Source organism: Temnothorax longispinosus, chromosome 7 (assembly GCF_030848805.1).
Source record: "Temnothorax longispinosus isolate EJ_2023e chromosome 7, Tlon_JGU_v1, whole genome shotgun sequence".
Classification (NCBI taxonomy): Eukaryota; Metazoa; Arthropoda; class Insecta; order Hymenoptera; family Formicidae; genus Temnothorax; species Temnothorax longispinosus.
Genome location: NC_092364.1, coordinates 22,023,820 through 22,041,586, shown reverse-complemented (window position 1 = coordinate 22,041,586; position 17,767 = coordinate 22,023,820). Strand labels below are relative to the sequence as shown.

The 17,767-nt window shown below is 37.8% G+C and overlaps 1 protein-coding gene and 1 long non-coding RNA gene across 2 annotated transcripts; one reads left to right on the top strand and one right to left on the bottom strand.

Annotated features, from left to right (window-relative positions):
* Positions 1 to 1,776: 1,776 nt before the first annotated feature.
* On the bottom strand, positions 1,777 to 17,304 carry Pdk (pyruvate dehydrogenase kinase). The gene is made up of 8 exons (XM_071783645.1): positions 16,729 to 17,304; positions 5,515 to 5,722; positions 5,215 to 5,399; positions 4,956 to 5,120; positions 4,496 to 4,671; positions 4,182 to 4,406; positions 3,820 to 4,043; positions 1,777 to 3,735 (listed from the first exon to the last, which is right to left on the bottom strand). Exons 1-7 carry the CDS (start codon positions 16,829 to 16,831, stop codon positions 3,855 to 3,857), a joined length of 1,251 nt encoding a protein of 416 aa, XP_071639746.1. The 5' UTR covers positions 16,832 to 17,304; the 3' UTR covers positions 1,777 to 3,735; positions 3,820 to 3,854.
* Positions 17,227 to 17,759, top strand: LOC139816266 (uncharacterized). The gene is made up of 2 exons (XR_011732984.1): positions 17,227 to 17,312; positions 17,615 to 17,759. It is a non-coding gene; the product is annotated as an uncharacterized lncRNA (long non-coding RNA).
* The last annotated feature ends 8 nt before the right edge of the window (positions 17,760 to 17,767 follow it).

Genomic DNA, 17,767 nt, shown 5'->3' with positions numbered 1-17,767 from the left:
CATGCTGATCGATCAATCAAGTGAAGATTATGTTGGGTTTTACCGTTTATCAGACATGTGCTTGGCGCGGGACATTGTCTTTTGATTAGCTTGAAAAGAATCACGTTATCACGATTGATTTTGTATGGCGTCTCAATAGGTGTCGAGACGGCGTGTCACAATTAGTCGTCTAGCAGCTTTATCGGACGTTTAAATTGGATGTGTGTGTGTGTGTGTGTGTGTATGTCTATATATATGTACCCAAAGGTACTTTTTTTATAATCTAGAAATGGATCTGGATTTTTGCGTATTTATATATATCGTAACCAAGTTTCAGTAAATAATAACATGTATTTTAAATACATGATAAAAATATTTATTATTACATAGATATATATTCATATATCGTGTTGATCGAAATTAATATAGAAAAAGTTAACTTGTTCATGTTTAAAATGTTTTGTTGGTATATTGCGAATTATTTAATTTCAAGAAGAGTAACATCGATTTAAAAAAAATATTGATTTCATGTGATTCCACAAGTATAAGGAAAATAATTTATATATTATATATAAAAGAAAAAGAGTGAAAGTCGTTTTCAATGTTAATCTGATTGTGTACAGTGCAGTAAAATGATTGCAATATGCGTGAAATCAGGTGACAGATGCATGAAATTGATATACGAAATAATCGCTAAATCAATTCTTATTTGCGCGACTTTGTAAAAAGAACATGATTTTATTTCCCGATAAACAATTTTACTCTGTATTCTCTTCTAGGAATAATATACCTTCTCTCGATAAATAAATCATCGGCGCGAATAAAGCCACATTAAATTTACATTCACTTCCTTTGTGAATGTAAATTCAATGTGACTCTCGCGTGCTTCGCATCTTTTCTAATGTTTTTACACAGTTATCGTACGTATATTTGTATTCTTATCAGATATATACTATCATTTCTCCATTGTAATTCTTCTTCATCGATTAGTTATTGCGTGATCGATATCATTTTCAATTGCGTCGTGGACAGTGTGGACACTCAACGAAGGATGATCTCTGGATAAAAAAGTAATTGAAGCCCGATAAGACATTCTTGTCACCTAATTATAGATCGAGATAATGCTCCTTTTATCTGGATATCGCAAGATTGGCGCATATTTTGTCTCACTTCACGTGAGCGATGCAAGATCACATGATCGAATCTTTTTCGCGCGCGATTTATTGACTTAATCCCCTTTTATTCGTCGATTCTCTTTGTAAACAAGTAACACGCGATTGTCATCTTATAAACGTAAATCAGTGATTGCGATCACTCGCTTGCGAAAAATAAATAAGTAAAAGAGAAGGGTTTCATGTTCAACCCCTCGAGAAATCTACTCATTTCAGAAAAGAAACTTCTATGGCAGGTTTGTGGAAAATATCAGTTTGTATTTTTACCTTTTTATTCGATGGATGCCGCTCGCATTAGTTTCCTGGGTTGCGCTTCGCGGAATGTGCTCTCCGACGACTCTTTCGGCTCTTATATACGCACCGTTCTTTTTTCCAGCATCATAGTACGCGTGGAGTAACGGGATATGGGTGTTTAATTTGCATATGCAAAATGAGTTATTTGGGAACCGCCAGCACGTGGTACAGGGTGTCCTAGATTCATCGTTCGCCTTGATAACATGCGGGCCCTTATCAGACTGCGAATACCGTGCATACTTAACTTAAGAAGTAGCAGAAACTTATGAGATCAAGGGCCGGACAGTCCGATCTAGTTTCTCACGGCTCGAAATAATCCGTACTCCTCACGTTTGTTGCGAGATCTTTATTAACAATGCTTTACAAGATCCTATTCGTGTCGCATACACGAATGTAGTTCGTCATAACTAATGAATTTACATGTTTATCCATATCGTTCCGACCTATCATTATATACATAACATTCTTTGTTTAAATCATCTCTAGAATCACGGTTCGGAAAAAGAGAGTCTTGCAAATTGTCAACGCTGCATTCTCTGAGAAGTATTATCACGCGCGCGCGATACGACATACTCAATGTACTAGCTTAATCTACGTCCTCGAAATTACGTTTGGAAAAACTGCGGTCGTAGAAAACGTACACAGCATTCGCAAGTGACTCGTCATTCCGTTTGCAACATTCTTCTCCCAGCACATATCTCTCTCTCATACAGTATAAACTTACGAACTTAATATTTATCGCTCCGAGGTATCTGCGTGATCAAGTAAATCTGTTTAGTTGATCAATTAGGAAATCAATAATAATAAAATACTTTACATAAAAAAGTACATTATTTATAATATAATATTATATATTAGATATATATTAATATTATATAGTATTAAATATATTTCTTTAATAATTACCTATCCTTCGTTAACATTCATAAGTTTAAAATCGCCGTTTTCCAATCTCTGCAATAAATTTAATCTGCAGTGGAATAAAAAAGACAAATATTATGCCATCGATATTGATTTCTTTTTTCCACGTCGTAATATATTATGCGTACAAAAATAAATACAATGTTATCGAAATATAATTAAAGTGGATACAGATACCTCAGATGCGTGAGATCTGTACCAAAAGTTTTCTCCGTGAAGAAACAATTTTGATCCGTATAAATTTAATCCGCTCATAGAAAATGTAATTAAAAAGCCGATTAATTGGCTAACCATAGATTTTTACTGTACAAAATATTTTTCTCAGGCGATAGAGGATAGAGTTCTTTCTTCGCTTAGTTCTCTCTGTAGTCATTCGGAACAACCGGCGTATATATAGACGCAAAATTATAATGTATATACTACACTGCGCATCTTATGTACGCGTATACTAACAGATGTAATTGTCTAGCAGCTAAATCAAAATTTCATGTTACATCACAGTCTGCAATTTGTTACGTGTGTCATACAGTCGATTGGAAGTAGATACCCGCTTTTCCTAGACCACCTTCTAAGATATATTCATTATAAATATAATTATTTTTCTCTAGAAAATTATTTGATAACATAAAGAAAAACATATGAGATGTATAAAAAATAAAATGGCAAAAATGTTCAATATTTGAAATCTAAAAAAATCTATATCTATTATACAACTAATATATATGATTATCTATAATATTTATATCATTGAGACACGGAAAAAATGATATATTTTTGATATATTTCAGAACGTGGTCCAGAATATATTATTCGACATTCGGAGCTATAATGTAACGAAAAATGCTATCTCAAATTGAAATGCTGATATTGTCTGTAGTATAACCAACGTGAGATGATCAAATACATTCCGTCATACAAAGCCTAATATTACAAATCGCAATCCAGTTATTTGGATGCAATGCTTCATTATAAAACGAATGATAATTCGTTGCTTCAAGAGTTATCAAAACATTCTTTTTTTCATATCAATTTTAAACCCTGTGAACATTTTTTTATTAAAAACATATAGTAGATAATCTGATGTTCTAGCTTGTGCCACAAAGAATATATATTGACGGAAAACAAAATCCTCAATTATCAAATCTGTAGAATTGATTTGATATGTAATGCAATTACGGCACAAGGAAGAGATTATCAATATTAACTTTGGCCAATATGTGTATTGTGTTATCCGTCTAATAACTAGTTGTTTCTCATACGTAGAGAATATTCCTTCAATATTTTTTTGTCTTGACTTTGAATACAGATCTAACTTTCCTGTCAAAGCATCCTTTGCAAAATACGCGGACAGAAAATTCTACTGAGTTTTCTGAAAAAGAAAAAAATATATTCAATATTTTAAGAAAAGAAGAACTCTCTCTGGTGAGTGTATTATCTATAATAAATTACTCACCCAATTGTTTCCTGATCCGCATCGATCGCGTTCTGCTATAAATGAGTGATTTCCATCCCGTGAGGCAGTCTGTGGCCATGAGCGTGACTCATACTAAGTTGCCTCGTCGCCATCCCACCACCACACTGACTGCTCCAATCCGCGGTGGGTACCGGCGTACGATAAAACTTCGACGAGGTCTTATTAAATATCGGCAATAGCTCGTTTGCCTCAGTGGATAATGCCTGAGGATGTAAACTTTCAGTTAGGACATCGCTGATAAATAAAAGCGCAGAACAAAATTATGACACGTAATATATACAACATGTAATATTTCTCATTAGGTGTGTCTTGGAAAAATTTGGATGAATTTTAAGTATTACCTTCAGATAAATAATAGTGTCTGTTCCGTAACCCTCACAGCTGAGCAATACGATGTCGCCGTGCAGATACCTGGCGTACAATCGAGACAATGGCAGACCGTAGCCGTATCCTGCAAGCGGTACCGTATGAGCATCTGATTTGCTCGGCTGTGGAGCGGTGCTGTACATGTATTTAAATAAATGGTCCGTTTGTGAACGAGGAATGCCACCACCTCTATCGGATATCTAAAACAGATGGATAAAATAGTGGTTATTCGCTGCCATCTAATCACGCATCTTAAGAATTGAGCCACTGACGAAACGGCTCATCGTACCTTCACACAAATATCCTCTTTACCGCGCACTAACAAAACCTCCAGCGGCGGATAATTGTCCGATTCACCATGGTGTTCCATCACGGCTCTCATGCTGTTTTTGAAGATCTCGAATAGCATATGGTACAAATGGCTCGGCACATAAATAATCCTAATCTCACTACTACGTTCAAGTTCTAGAAAAACGAACCATGCAACAATTATAATCAAACTTAGCCGCTATTATTCTTTACAATCCTTATTAATATTTCTATCCAATGATAAAAATGTAATTAACGATAGTCATACATAACATAATCGTAATTTTTTATTCACACAACATATATGTATATGTATATGTATATCGAAATAATGGTAACTGTAATGGATGATTGAAACTGCACTTGGTCTACCTCTACAGAAAAATATTTGTCTCAAATTACTTACTAACACTAATATAATCAACTTTGTTCAAACTTGCCGTTATGCTGTTTGACTCTCAATTCCGGACTAGCCAGATAATATTGATCGCACAAAAACCGTGCGTTCTCATAAGCGTCCTTAATGACGTCGATTACGTCACAGGACGGATCTATACATCCAACGTGTCTACTGTGCCCGTTCAATTGCCCACCAAAAAGGAGCGCTGAAACATGATGGAAAGAATCAAGCGTATCAATGAAGCGCAATAATATGTGACTCATACTAAAGCTTACTCGTAAAATGTTCGTTGAACTTACTGTGTTGATTGATCAGCATACGAATGGAAATGCGGGACATGAAAAATCTGTCCAGGAAATACTGAATGCTGTTCTCAGTCTGAATGTCCACATCGTGAGATTCCTTCAGTTCCAAAACTCCCTGCGCCATTGTCTGGACGACATCGGTATGCCTGTTCCGTATCTTTATTAGAGCTTGGCAGAATCTGTAAAAAAATCCGCGAGAAATTTTCGTATAGTAATTTGTGCTATAAAGGATTTTCATGAATATCGCAATCCGTTTAAAATAATGCTTGATCTACAAATGTTTGATCTACTCACGTGTCTAAAGTGGTCTCGTTGACGTCAACTTTTTCGAAATGTATTATTTCCTCGAAAGACGTGGCATACATGTTATTCACAATACCCACACTAGGCATCTTTAGCAAGTTTTCCGGCAGTAAGTGGATCTCCTTCATAATGTTGGCGAGTCGTACGGGCAGTTCCTTCCTCAAGAATATGAAAGACTTCCTCGCACAGGCGTTTAGACCTGAAAAATATACATGATATAATCACAATTGCAAATTTTAATTAGAATATTTCGATATTAGAATATTTTATAAAATAACAGAAAATTTTTCCTTTTTCAGAATTTAATATGAAAGTAAAATTTAGATATACATGTTAATTTGCGAGAAATAAAATTTTAATAATCACGCATTTTATTCGATAGATTTATTTTCTTTTCGCTCAATTACTCTTCCTTTGTTGTCCTTAATGAAATTTTGAGTTACGTGTTGACGTTAAATAATCATGAAGATAATGATGGCTGCAATCGCAGCAGCGGTGCCCGTCAAAACAAGTTTCGTCTTATATCATATTTTTTTGCCTGCCAGACGCCAAAATACATGTTTGTTGTGGAATTGTCTCTCAAAAAAGCGATAGATTATTGTCGTGTTATCGTGACAATATAGAGATCATAAATATTAGGAAAGCAAAGAAACCGCAAGTTTAATGAGAGTTTTCACAAATGTCTCATCTAATATTAAAAAATTAAGAACTGAAGAATTAAGACTCCGTATATAATAATCTATATGTATAATGTTATCATCGTTAAGCTTTTAATTTATATGTTAGACTCTCTTTCGACGCAGTTTAATTATATATTTTTCAATGTTACTGAAGGATGACTCAGGAAAAATTTATGAAACTTTTTGCGGTCGTATAGTACATGCAAACAAGATGTAAAAAACTCAGAAAACTTAATATTTATAATAATTAAATCAATTTTACGTTAAAACCTTTATTTCGGCGTCTTGTGTGTACAAAGAGATTGATGTTCTATAAAACCGTTCTATAAAACATATAAGAAGCTATGTAAAAACGAAGTTCACACAAAAGCTATTTTATAGGTATATTATCTCGTCATCTATAGAATATCGAAAAATCAATACAAATCGAATAACTTCCAGTAATCATACATTGACGTACTTAACGACGTGTCGCTATACCTATTTACCACGCTTTACTTATGCTCTTATAACACGCCTTCGCTAAAGGTGCCGCTCAATTACGAACTATTAGAACAATTAGCAAAATTCTTCATTTTAAGTGTAATTTCTTTTTCTTCTAATTTTAAGTTAAATGTTTCTTTTCTTTATGTAGGCATGTGGCCTGTTTATTACATTTTTACGCATTCTTATATAAAGTTCACGAAATATCCTAACACAAAATAAATTGTTTGCATTTTTAAACACGCGAAAAGTAGCTGTAGGAGATCGTGACGGAAACATCGGTCAATCGTCCATGAAATATTTGGAATCGGCACGCACGAGTGAATATCAATAAATCGATCCCTTATCTTCTCTCGTCGGAGTAAAAATTTAATTTAATTTATATAGACATGCTCGAGACATGTCCTCGGATTGCGTACGACGGTGTGCTCTGAAAATAAACCTCGACTCTCTGGTAAGCGTGCAACGCGAGAAGATTGTTACTTGAGACTGCGAGTCTGAAAAATTGCAACTTTGTCTAAACCCACCGCGGTCACCGCAAATGCTCGAACGTTGTGACTTGTGACGAGTGTCGTGAAATACCTGAATGTAAATGTGCTCCATAATCATTAATAAAACATTTGTTTTTATCGATCGTCAAATAGAATTTTAAATCGTATCCCATGTCTTGGAACTTAAACGAATCCTAGCGAATTGTTCTGAAAAAACCAACATAAAATAAAACACAACAATTATCGGCAACTTGCTTGTTAACGTATTATTTCTGATATACTTGAAAATCAACATTTATTGTTACGTACGAGAGGAGTTCAATAAATTTTGTGAATGGAACAATTGTTCACATAAAAATTTGTGCTCAACGGAGATTAGCGTATTCACCGATTCTCATCTTAGGAGGACGACTGATAACGATTATTTATCACGCGAAATGTAATCAATGGAAAGATAGGAAACATCGAAGAAACAAGTGTACGAATGTCTGTACAATTTTAATCAGTCTTAATTCATAAAGATGTAGGTTGCGTGATCCGCTTGTTCCCATTATATAATTGAATCGAATTAACACGGAAAATACTTTTGTTTTACAGTTAATTTCAAATGGAGGCCATTTAAACGGAGAAAAACACGTGACGTTACAAGTGGTGATAAAAAGTGCGGTTTAAAAGAATTGCGCAATTTTTGCGGGCTTCGTGCGGTTGAGAATGGTTAGGTGTAAAGTACTCGTGGGCATCGAATGAGATTAGGTTTTCATGAATTTTACGACGAGAATTAGCTCTTACGATTCGATTCTACAGAAGCGACCAGCCGAGAAATTGCCAGGAGATTGAATGCCCTTATCTGTCAGATGCAGATCAACTGAACCGTCTCGTTGCTCTTATATAAAATTCCATTTAACAAGGCGAAAATGGATAAGCGGAAAATTCTGTGGCATCTGCTCACTGCTCATCGTGGGCATTGACAATCGCATCCATTTGATCCATTGGACATTGTCCAATCGTTGAATGGACCGAGACTTCCCAATATTGTTCACTCTAATTAGTTTTAAATCTCCAATTTCAAGCTTTTCCTATTTAAATATCATGAAAAACCTCAGTGCTATAAATCTCGACAATTTTACAGATATACATATAAGGTAACTGCGCAAATTTGTATTTTTAAATGCATTTTATAAACTCTAGAATATATCTGTGTGGCTCTAAGTGCTTTGAAGCGAGATGGTTATGTCGGAAATAATTTTATTATCGATTCTGCTAAAAAAAGTTCAATGATAAGTAATTAATGCGCACAATTTTTGGAGTAACTAGAAGCTATCAAAGAACAATGAGGCTGGACTTCTGAAGATGAATGAAGTCGTGCAGAATTTAACGAGGATTGTTAGATACGCTGGATGTGACACGTAAGGACATTACCCTCGGCAATTAGCATAACTTAGCCGCACCTTATCTCACGCAGATAAACATACACGGGCATGAACTCGTTGATATCGTAGATCTCGCCTTGTAAAATAATATTATCAACAACTATACGTACGTATTCTTTCTCAACTCTCAACCGCCGTATTAGGATAATCCATTTACGAAGAGCAAAATAAATGTCTCATCTCACTCTCATCATTCTTTATTCTGAGTCACCGTCACATGCGTGCCAAACAGAACAACAGATAAGAATATCGCTTTGTTCGAATAAAGATAGCGATCGTTACACATGCGCATTGTATACCCACTATTATAATATTTTATTGTTCGTTATCGCTTGACATTAACTGACAAAAGACTTTTTGACAATGAGTAGACAAGCAAATATTTTTGCGCATGCAAATGTCGTTTGCAGTAGTTTCGTTAAAAGAAATGCGCATATATTTCCTTATCCAGAGGTTATCGTCACATTTCGCCCTAATAAAGACTAAAGTAGATAAGGGCTAAAGGAAACGAGATCTAAGAATTTTATCTGCGCTTGACCTTCTCTCGATCACTTCGATTGCGCCGAATCGACATTCTTGAACCAAATGCAATGAAAATAAAGCAACATGAAATTCTTTTTCAGCGTTCCTCACGGTCACGAAATCGTGCCAATGGCGATGACCAGAAGAAAAGAAAGAAGCGTCACCTTGAAATCTCACAGATAACGAAAGATGACGTCAAATGAAATCAATTGTTTATCGGCCGTGTAATATGGCAACCTGAGGCGGACGAGCCTTCTGGCCTTTGGACTTTGTTCCTAGTGCTCACGCCTATAATCGGCGATACTCGGTTTGCCAAATCTGTGTACCGGCCTTTTTTGACGTGGCGTCGAAAATGTATGTCGATCGCGCCAAGTGATTCTCAAAAATTGCACACGAAACTTTAAATTTATTCGCTCAATGTTGCACTTCCTATACCGTGTTCTATCTCCTCGCTTTCTTTCCAAGTTCTGAATACTTTACCGCATTCTATTTTTATCTGAGATGCAGAAAAAGTGTATGTTAAAATAAGCACTTCTGTGATTCGGCAATTGTTCTTCGTTTTAAAAATTCCGCGAAGTTGGAAGATATTATAAATTATTTCTCCTCGAATAATCTCATCTATGACAATCGCAAAGTCTCAATGAGAAAAAAAATATATTCCATGAAAATGTCTTCTGCTAAGAAACAGGGTTACTCTGGGTTACGCGTTACGTTCGAGAGATATTTGGAATAATATAAAAGTAGATTTATAATTCGAGTACATTCAATGACATAAGATGTATTTGTGACAAATTGACTTTTACAATGTGCGCGATACGGTGATTGTATCATCGAGACTCATCTGCAATATCTATTATTTTTCCATGCTAATAGATAGCAGCGAAAACTAGTACTTTTCACTTTCACGTTATGACCACAGTGATATGCAAAATTAGAACTTGCGTATATTAGAACTTGCGGCCTTCTAAAATGATAAGCGCACGCGTTTATTATCGTTCTATTTATTTTATTATCAGAGACTTCGTATCGTGCATTTAGTATTATTTACGACGTTGTTTGCACCGTAAAATTGTATGAAATTGCATCTTACAGTTACTGATTTAACTTTTTAGAATATATTCGTTTATTTATTAGAACTTAAAATATCAAGCGTAGACGTATTTATGTACAAAAAAAGATAAAGTAATCAATGTAATTATTCCGAGGAAACAAAAATATCTCTGGATAAGCATTGTGCATTTTTAAATCATAGTAATTGTTTATTTCTGAGTCATTATAAGGAGAGTCGAGAGCTGCTTTCGCGTGGCAGGGATAATCATTCTGATATCTTAATCGCACTATTATACTGGTATGCGTTTCAAAATCCACACACAAAGAAATATTAATTAATATCACGTACATACCATCGTACGTACATACAATCGAGCGAAGTTAAAGATAGCGATGTTCTTTCAAAACAAACGCTTCCATGAAAAACTTGTCAAACGTCATTTTTACGATTTCCGATATGGCCAGTGTATGTACGAAACAATTACGAGTATGATTGTTGCAGCATATGTAGCGAAATGTACCACAAAGACTAGGGTTGTGATATAACTCTTGAAATAGGATAAAAAGTGGAACAAGATTCGAGATTTAAATTTGAATTTATTTGATCGTGACAAAAATAGTCATCTTTCATTGACTCTGATCTACTTCTCATTAAATAAGTTACGTATTTAATTTAATTAACACACAATCTTGGCTTTATTTAAATCCATTTATATTCTCGCGAACTGTATGCCTCCCGTTTAATATGAAAACGGAACGATCACGTGAAGCATATATTCCGCAAAACCAATCTGTTTTGCGGCGTAATTATCATCATTATGTTTGAAAGAACAGACAACGAAGCAGCTTAAGATGAAGATTGATTTATAGCGCATCCTTCCCTCTTCTTTTTCGTAAAATAAAAGAGATATTTCTGAAGACTTTTAAAGACTTTACGAGGAAATGAGCACTATAATTAGTGCTGTCTCAGTATAGATCTCAGATATCAGATAGTCTTGTGTTTAAATATTTGTTTTTATATTCTATAATGTTCTGATGTGTGCAGCCTGCAAATTCGCGGATGTTATTAAGTCGGGTATAGAAATTCGATGTATTTACAAGCTTCTCCGTGCAAATAAGGAAAGCAAATTAAATATGTATTATCCCAATTATGCGCATTTTCGAGGAAAACCACGTGATTGTTGATTATTCCACACGATAATTGCGTGACTTATTAAGTTGAAATTGATCGTTTTTCTAAAAAAAAAAGAGGGACATAAACGGGTACTCCGTATTGCGTATTATGTAATCTGCCGATGATATAATCGCGAGCGCGTGAGAATTCTGCGTAATGCAAAAGACTTCTCATTCGTCGGTTTATCACTTCCGCATTCAGGAACGTATATCATGTTATGCTACATAATTGGTTTTTTTCTCATTAAATAAAACAAATGCGAAATATCGAAGTTTCTACCGCTTATGACAATATTTTGTTATTACCTTGGTTCTTGCGAGAATGAGCAACATTTAATAAAATCGCTGCCTGATAATGGAACGCAAGGGAGAGAGAGAGAGACCGACGGCCTCTTCCGCGATTGCGAAATGTTTCACTCGCATTTTTAAAACGATTGGCATTATCGTAAGATAAATCGAAAAATAATACGAAAGATAAAATTCTACACACGACAAAACACTTGAGGGAACATCGCGCGGATGAAGCGAAACCGGAACGTGCTCCAAGAGCGTTTCTACGAAGTCGAGAAACCGGACTGGCGCGGACAAATAAGGGATAGCATAATAAGGTTTTCTCAGTGCAAAAACCATACACTGTTCATGGACGAAGCCTCGCGGGCATAGACAGTATGCAGTATGCGTCCCGTGGAAATAAATCGCTAAGGATTTCACGTCAGGCCCCGAACTACCACGCTAGACCACGTCGCTTCTATATATCGATTGGATTCAAATACGTTTACGTACAGTCCATAGATAATCTCTGTAGTCTATAGGTACATCTGTGCAGATACGAGCTATCATAGATTCGTTTACTTGCAAATGCCGAAACGCGAGGAAGATAACAAACGCACGAGTAGTATATAAAGTATAATACGTGATAAGCGCTCAGGTTTCGAGTGGATCACCGGCACCAGCGCGGCAGCGCACCGCGATTGGTGCGGTGAGGGCTTTAAAGTCAGACGGGTATATAAAATTGAACAGCTGTTTCCCACGCGTCATCTTACTAATCTCCCTCGTTGTAGGAGGGAGATACGAGTGTCCCTCAACTTGCTGTTCGTTGAGATGAGTTGGACCTCTCTTCCCGCAGACGAATATTCGATTTGCAAAAATACACACGTTGCATCACTTCTTTTTTTAAGAGAACAGAAGGATGAGAATAACAGTTCTTTGCGTATCGAGTTAGAAAGCGATTAAGAATATCTTGTTTTTCGAGAGTATATTCTGCACAGGAAAGAAGGATGTTATAGTCTCGAAAAGTAAACTCTAATTTCGCCATCAATCGATTTTAGAACGATGCCCTTTAGAACTGCCGGTCCGTGATAAGATAACATAGCTGCAAAATATTGCAAAATATTTTTGCATTTCTCATTGTATCATTTTTAACGATCTCGTAACCTGTTTTTTTGATGAAGCTTACATAATTGATAATAGAATTCTGTGAAACTATCAGCGTTAGATAATTCAAGATTACAATTCACGGTAAAAAATTGCTTATCCACAGATATGTAATCTTCATAGTAGGAGCATATGAAATCAAAGTGTGTAATAAACTTGTTTTCGATGAAGTAACGATAAAAAACAATTATTGGGTAATCATTTGACTAGCAATTGCTATTAGTAATACATAAACAATTTCTCTTTCTTATAATGCTGAATGTATGGTTTAAATATTAAAATGACATGCTCTATTGTAATATTGTAATATTGACAGAGACTGACAGTATTGATTCGCTTATCGTAATAAAACGCGTCGCGTTTGCTTTTCGACTCCGAAAACGACCGTCAGATTTGATTTTGTTTACTGCTTTGACCTCAATATTGTCAGGCTAAAGTACCGTTGAAATTTGTGTGTGTGTGTGTTTCAAATAATAAACTATTCTTCTCCTTATAACTATAGAATTTGGCGGTATATCTTAAAAAAACATTTCAGAAAAACATAGAATTGGGTCAAATTAAAAAATAATATGAAGGATATGAAAAGTGTCAGTTCTGTGTAAAATATTCGTTCGCGACTGGTATTCATTCGGCATCGTATACACTATACAGAGTGCCCACTAATTTTAATCAGTGCTACATTCATCCGACAACCTTAATCGCATCTTTGAAAGTGACGTCAAATATACCACGCCATACGTTTAATCTGACTTATCATTCCTCGCGAATGTATAATATGAAGAAAAATCGGTCGTACGAACTATTTTGTACTGATAACGCATGCTGTGCGATGCAATATTGATGATCTCTTCCCCGCCACATGACAAAAATCTCTAATGAAAGTTTAATAACTAACGCAACATATAAATAGAACGTGCATAACCGGGAATGTAGATTAACGATACGGAATACATCGCGCGAATAAAACGAGAACGAAATTAACAACTTGCGATTAGCTTCCATTCTATATACACATATAGTAAATTATCTTTAAATAATATTCAGCAATAACATTCACAAGCAAATAGAGTAATTATTAATTATTAATTAATGATTTGAATTAAGTTCTAAATTTATTTTGCAGAGTATATTTTCGATAGTTAAACTTTTAATCCATTTCCCTCGGCCCATTTGCACAGAATTGTGAAAAGAGGTAGACGCATCAGTCCAGGTTTTTCTATTTTCACGTCCTCTCATTACTTTACCCTTGAAAATGTATCGATTTCACAGTACAAAGTTCACGGTACCTTGTGACGTGCATATTTTCAGGAAAACGCGGGATGTGCGTCAGGCGCGCACAAACGTGGGCGGGTATGATCTTAAGACGACACTATTCGCGGGGTACAACGTCCACCAGGCGTGTGTCCACTCCTGGTCCCTCGTATCATTCGACGTCGCGCCAAGTCGCGGGCAACACTCCAAAGTGGGTTAATACTGCGCTTATACACGATTAATTCTATTTTCGTTCTTTTAGGTTTCACAGAAAGACCTTAATGTCACCAATGGCAGTGACCGAAACCGACGGATGTATACCTTTCTCCAAATGCACGACACGCCTGCGACCTTGACCCGATACGAGGCGAAGGGCAGCACGTTCCTCTTGGAACGCGAATCCCATCTAAATATCGTTTCTTCAGCGAAAAACACACGGGCGGACGTTCATTTAATTCGATACCTCGGCTAAAAACGTCGATTCACCGTTCGCGTTAAAATTAAATGGATCCCCTGGTGCATGTCCAATTGAATTTTTAGTGCACACTTCGTTCAAGGAAATCGCAGGTGAGGCAGTACGTTGTGACGCATCGTATAATTATTTGCTATCGAGATTACGTGGTGGAATATTCGACACGCTCGCGAAATAACGGGATGTAAACAAAAGTCTTCCTCAAGATATTCTCGAAGCTTCATGTACGTCTCGTGAGGCATCCTGTATAATACATTTTATGATTAGAACATTTTCCGGGGCATATACATGTTCGAATCGTATATTTTCAGTTGCTGTATAGTGTATATTAATCATTTTCTCGTCGCTGTATGTTGTACATTAATCATTAGAACACGTCAGAGATCGATAGACCATGAGAGTGATGATGTGCACTTCTATAAAGTTGCGTTATAATAAACTCTGGGATAATTGGAGCACGGGATACCTATTATTTAGACACGTCTGTGACGTTTGGCGACGTTTTACACGACCGCTAGGCAAAACACGCAACATACTTGTGTATTAAGACAGGAAGTCGTATAGGTGAATGACCTCGGCCGTTCATCTCACTTTCCCCCATGTCTCCAAAATATTTCTCTTTTCATCATTCGCTGACTCATTACTCGTCGACGAATCGTGTTTCGAAATATTCTCCCATCCTTTCGAGAAATGTTTTCGATTTTTAAATCGACTTCTTCCAGAAGCTCGCGGTTATCCGACTTTTTTTTATTGACTTTATCTTTATGTATTTTCCGATACAAACGCTTACGAACGCTTATTTTACAGTAACGACGTATCCTTGATCACGTGAATATTTATCACTATAAATACATAATTATCGCCGAGTGATCCACTGGCAAAGAGAAACACGTTGTGACTTATTTACGTCCGGGGCGAATTGCATCACGAGCGTGTTATCACTTCTTATCGACGAGAGCCGCGAGCAAGCAACTCTCCTTTTGTTCATAAAAAGGGGAGAGGAAATAGAGCACATGGCTTTCACCGCGAGAATCGAGAACCTAGGAGAACCTATTACAGGAACTCGCGCGCGCGTTCAGACAATTAGGAATTTTTCATCGAATTCGCACGTGTGCCAGGCCTGCGTGCTACGGGGAAACGGAGTAGCATAATAACGTCGCTGTGTTATTTAACGCGTAAATTCAGTGACGGGCTACATCGCGCGTCGCGAGACGTTCACGTGGGGCACCAAGGTCCCCTGTGTATCGAAACGTAGAAGACAGGACGTCACAAAAGAATATTATAGATAACGTTTCGTTAATTATTAAGAACCGGGATATACTTTATTCCCCTCGTCTAAATATAATATTGTCACTCGTTAGATTAAGCATGAAGCATTAGAAATTATATTAAGAAAAACATTTAATATTAGAAATAATTTACGAAAAATCTTTTTGATATCGAGGGTCACGAGTCGAATGCACATCCGAATATTCGTCTTAAAGAAAAGAAAAGGAAATAAGAAGCTCAAATGTATATTTTCATCTTTTACCATCTACTTCGTCCTCGTAGACAATAATATATGCCAACTGCTTGAAACACACCTGGTGAAGTTTGTTTATTTCAATTAGTATCGTTTAATTTATTCTTATTATGCACGTTGGCATCGTGCAAGATTTATATCATTCTTGCGACATCGGAAAGCTGTCAATGTCACGATTGCTTCGTCCACGAAAATTGTAGCTTTATTTTTCAACTTTCTCTCGTGTTTACGGAACATAAACATAAGAAACATATAATACGCATATACGGCATGCGCTAGTATACGTGGAGGTGGAGCGTATGTGATTTCCAGCGAGACGTATATACAAGTCTGAGATATATTCTGAGCGAATGTTTTGTTCGTAACGTCGTCGCTAAAAAAAGTTAACTGTACCGTTGCCGAAAGTTACGGCCGCGTCGCGTCACGTCGCGTCTCGTCGGCCGGAACTCGGGCATCTCTCAGGGTCTCAGACCCGTCAATCGCGCTTAATCAACATAACGAGCGGTGCGCGGCGACCGAACCCTACGCTACGTGACGCGAAGCACGGCGAGGCAAGGCGAGGCGAGGCAACGCGCCGGACAGGCCGAAGCTCTGCGCTTTCACGGCCTGTGAGGCCTGGCCAGGCCTGTCCTCGGCGACTTGGCCGACGGCCGACGGGCCGCGAGGGTAGGGCGAGGGTAGGACTGGTAGGACTCACCGAAATCGATGAACTGTTTTATCGAGAGCGGCGAGGGGTTGAATTGCGAGTAGAAGTCCAACATCTTGCCGATGTTGTTCAGGCAGTTCCGTGTGAGCCTCATCTCGCCGGCGTCTCGTTAACGTTACACATTAAACCCGGCGCGATCGTGCTCGGTCCGCCGCGGCCGCGCGTGGTCGAGAAAGCGCGGGGGGAAGAGAAGAGCCGAGTTTCGGCCCACCGAACTGGCCGCTTCTGGTCGTCCGTCGCCGTGGAGGATTGGCAAAGGCAGGTATTACGCCGCGCTCGCGTTTTTTCCTCGACGCGATGCAAGAGATGCGCGAGAGACAGACCGCCGGTCGCCAGGCACAGCCGTGAGGGATTCGCGTCGACGAGTGCAGTGCTGCTGCCCGAGTGTGCCTGCTATTCCTGCTAATCTGCTAAAGAACACCGCGCGGACGCGGAGCGCGGGCCGCCGCGGTGCGGGGTGCGGTATATGCGGCATTCGCGCCCGGCAGCGCATGCGCCCCCCGCTGGCCCCGCTCCCTGCCGCGAATCGTCGAGAGTCGAGGCACTTGCGGCCACTCGCGGCAAGGGGAATAAACGTACGTATACACTACTACATACGTTAACGGGCGGAGCTCGTCGCTCGTCGCGCGTACATTTAATTCCGACGCGCGTCACGCGCGACCGCATAATTATAACGACGCGCAAAGCAAGGCAAAGCGTTCCGAACTTCTAGGCGTCGACAAGTTTTTGAAATTTTCAATTTTCAACGCGCTTGAGTTGTGATGTAAGGGTCAAAAGCGATTTAATCGCTTTAGCATACAAAAATATTTTCAATGGAAAAGAAATATATCTCAAGATATATATAAAAAACAAGTAACATTCTTTTATATTAAATTAGGCCGAGAAAAGAGGATTGCTGCTCGTCGTGCTGCGTTTCGTTTTTCTCAACCATTCGTATTCCGGAAGTGATGAACGGCGCCATCTGTCACCCGCCCCCACCCCCGCAGCGATACGTGATACGTGATACGGGAGAAACAATTAACCTTTACAC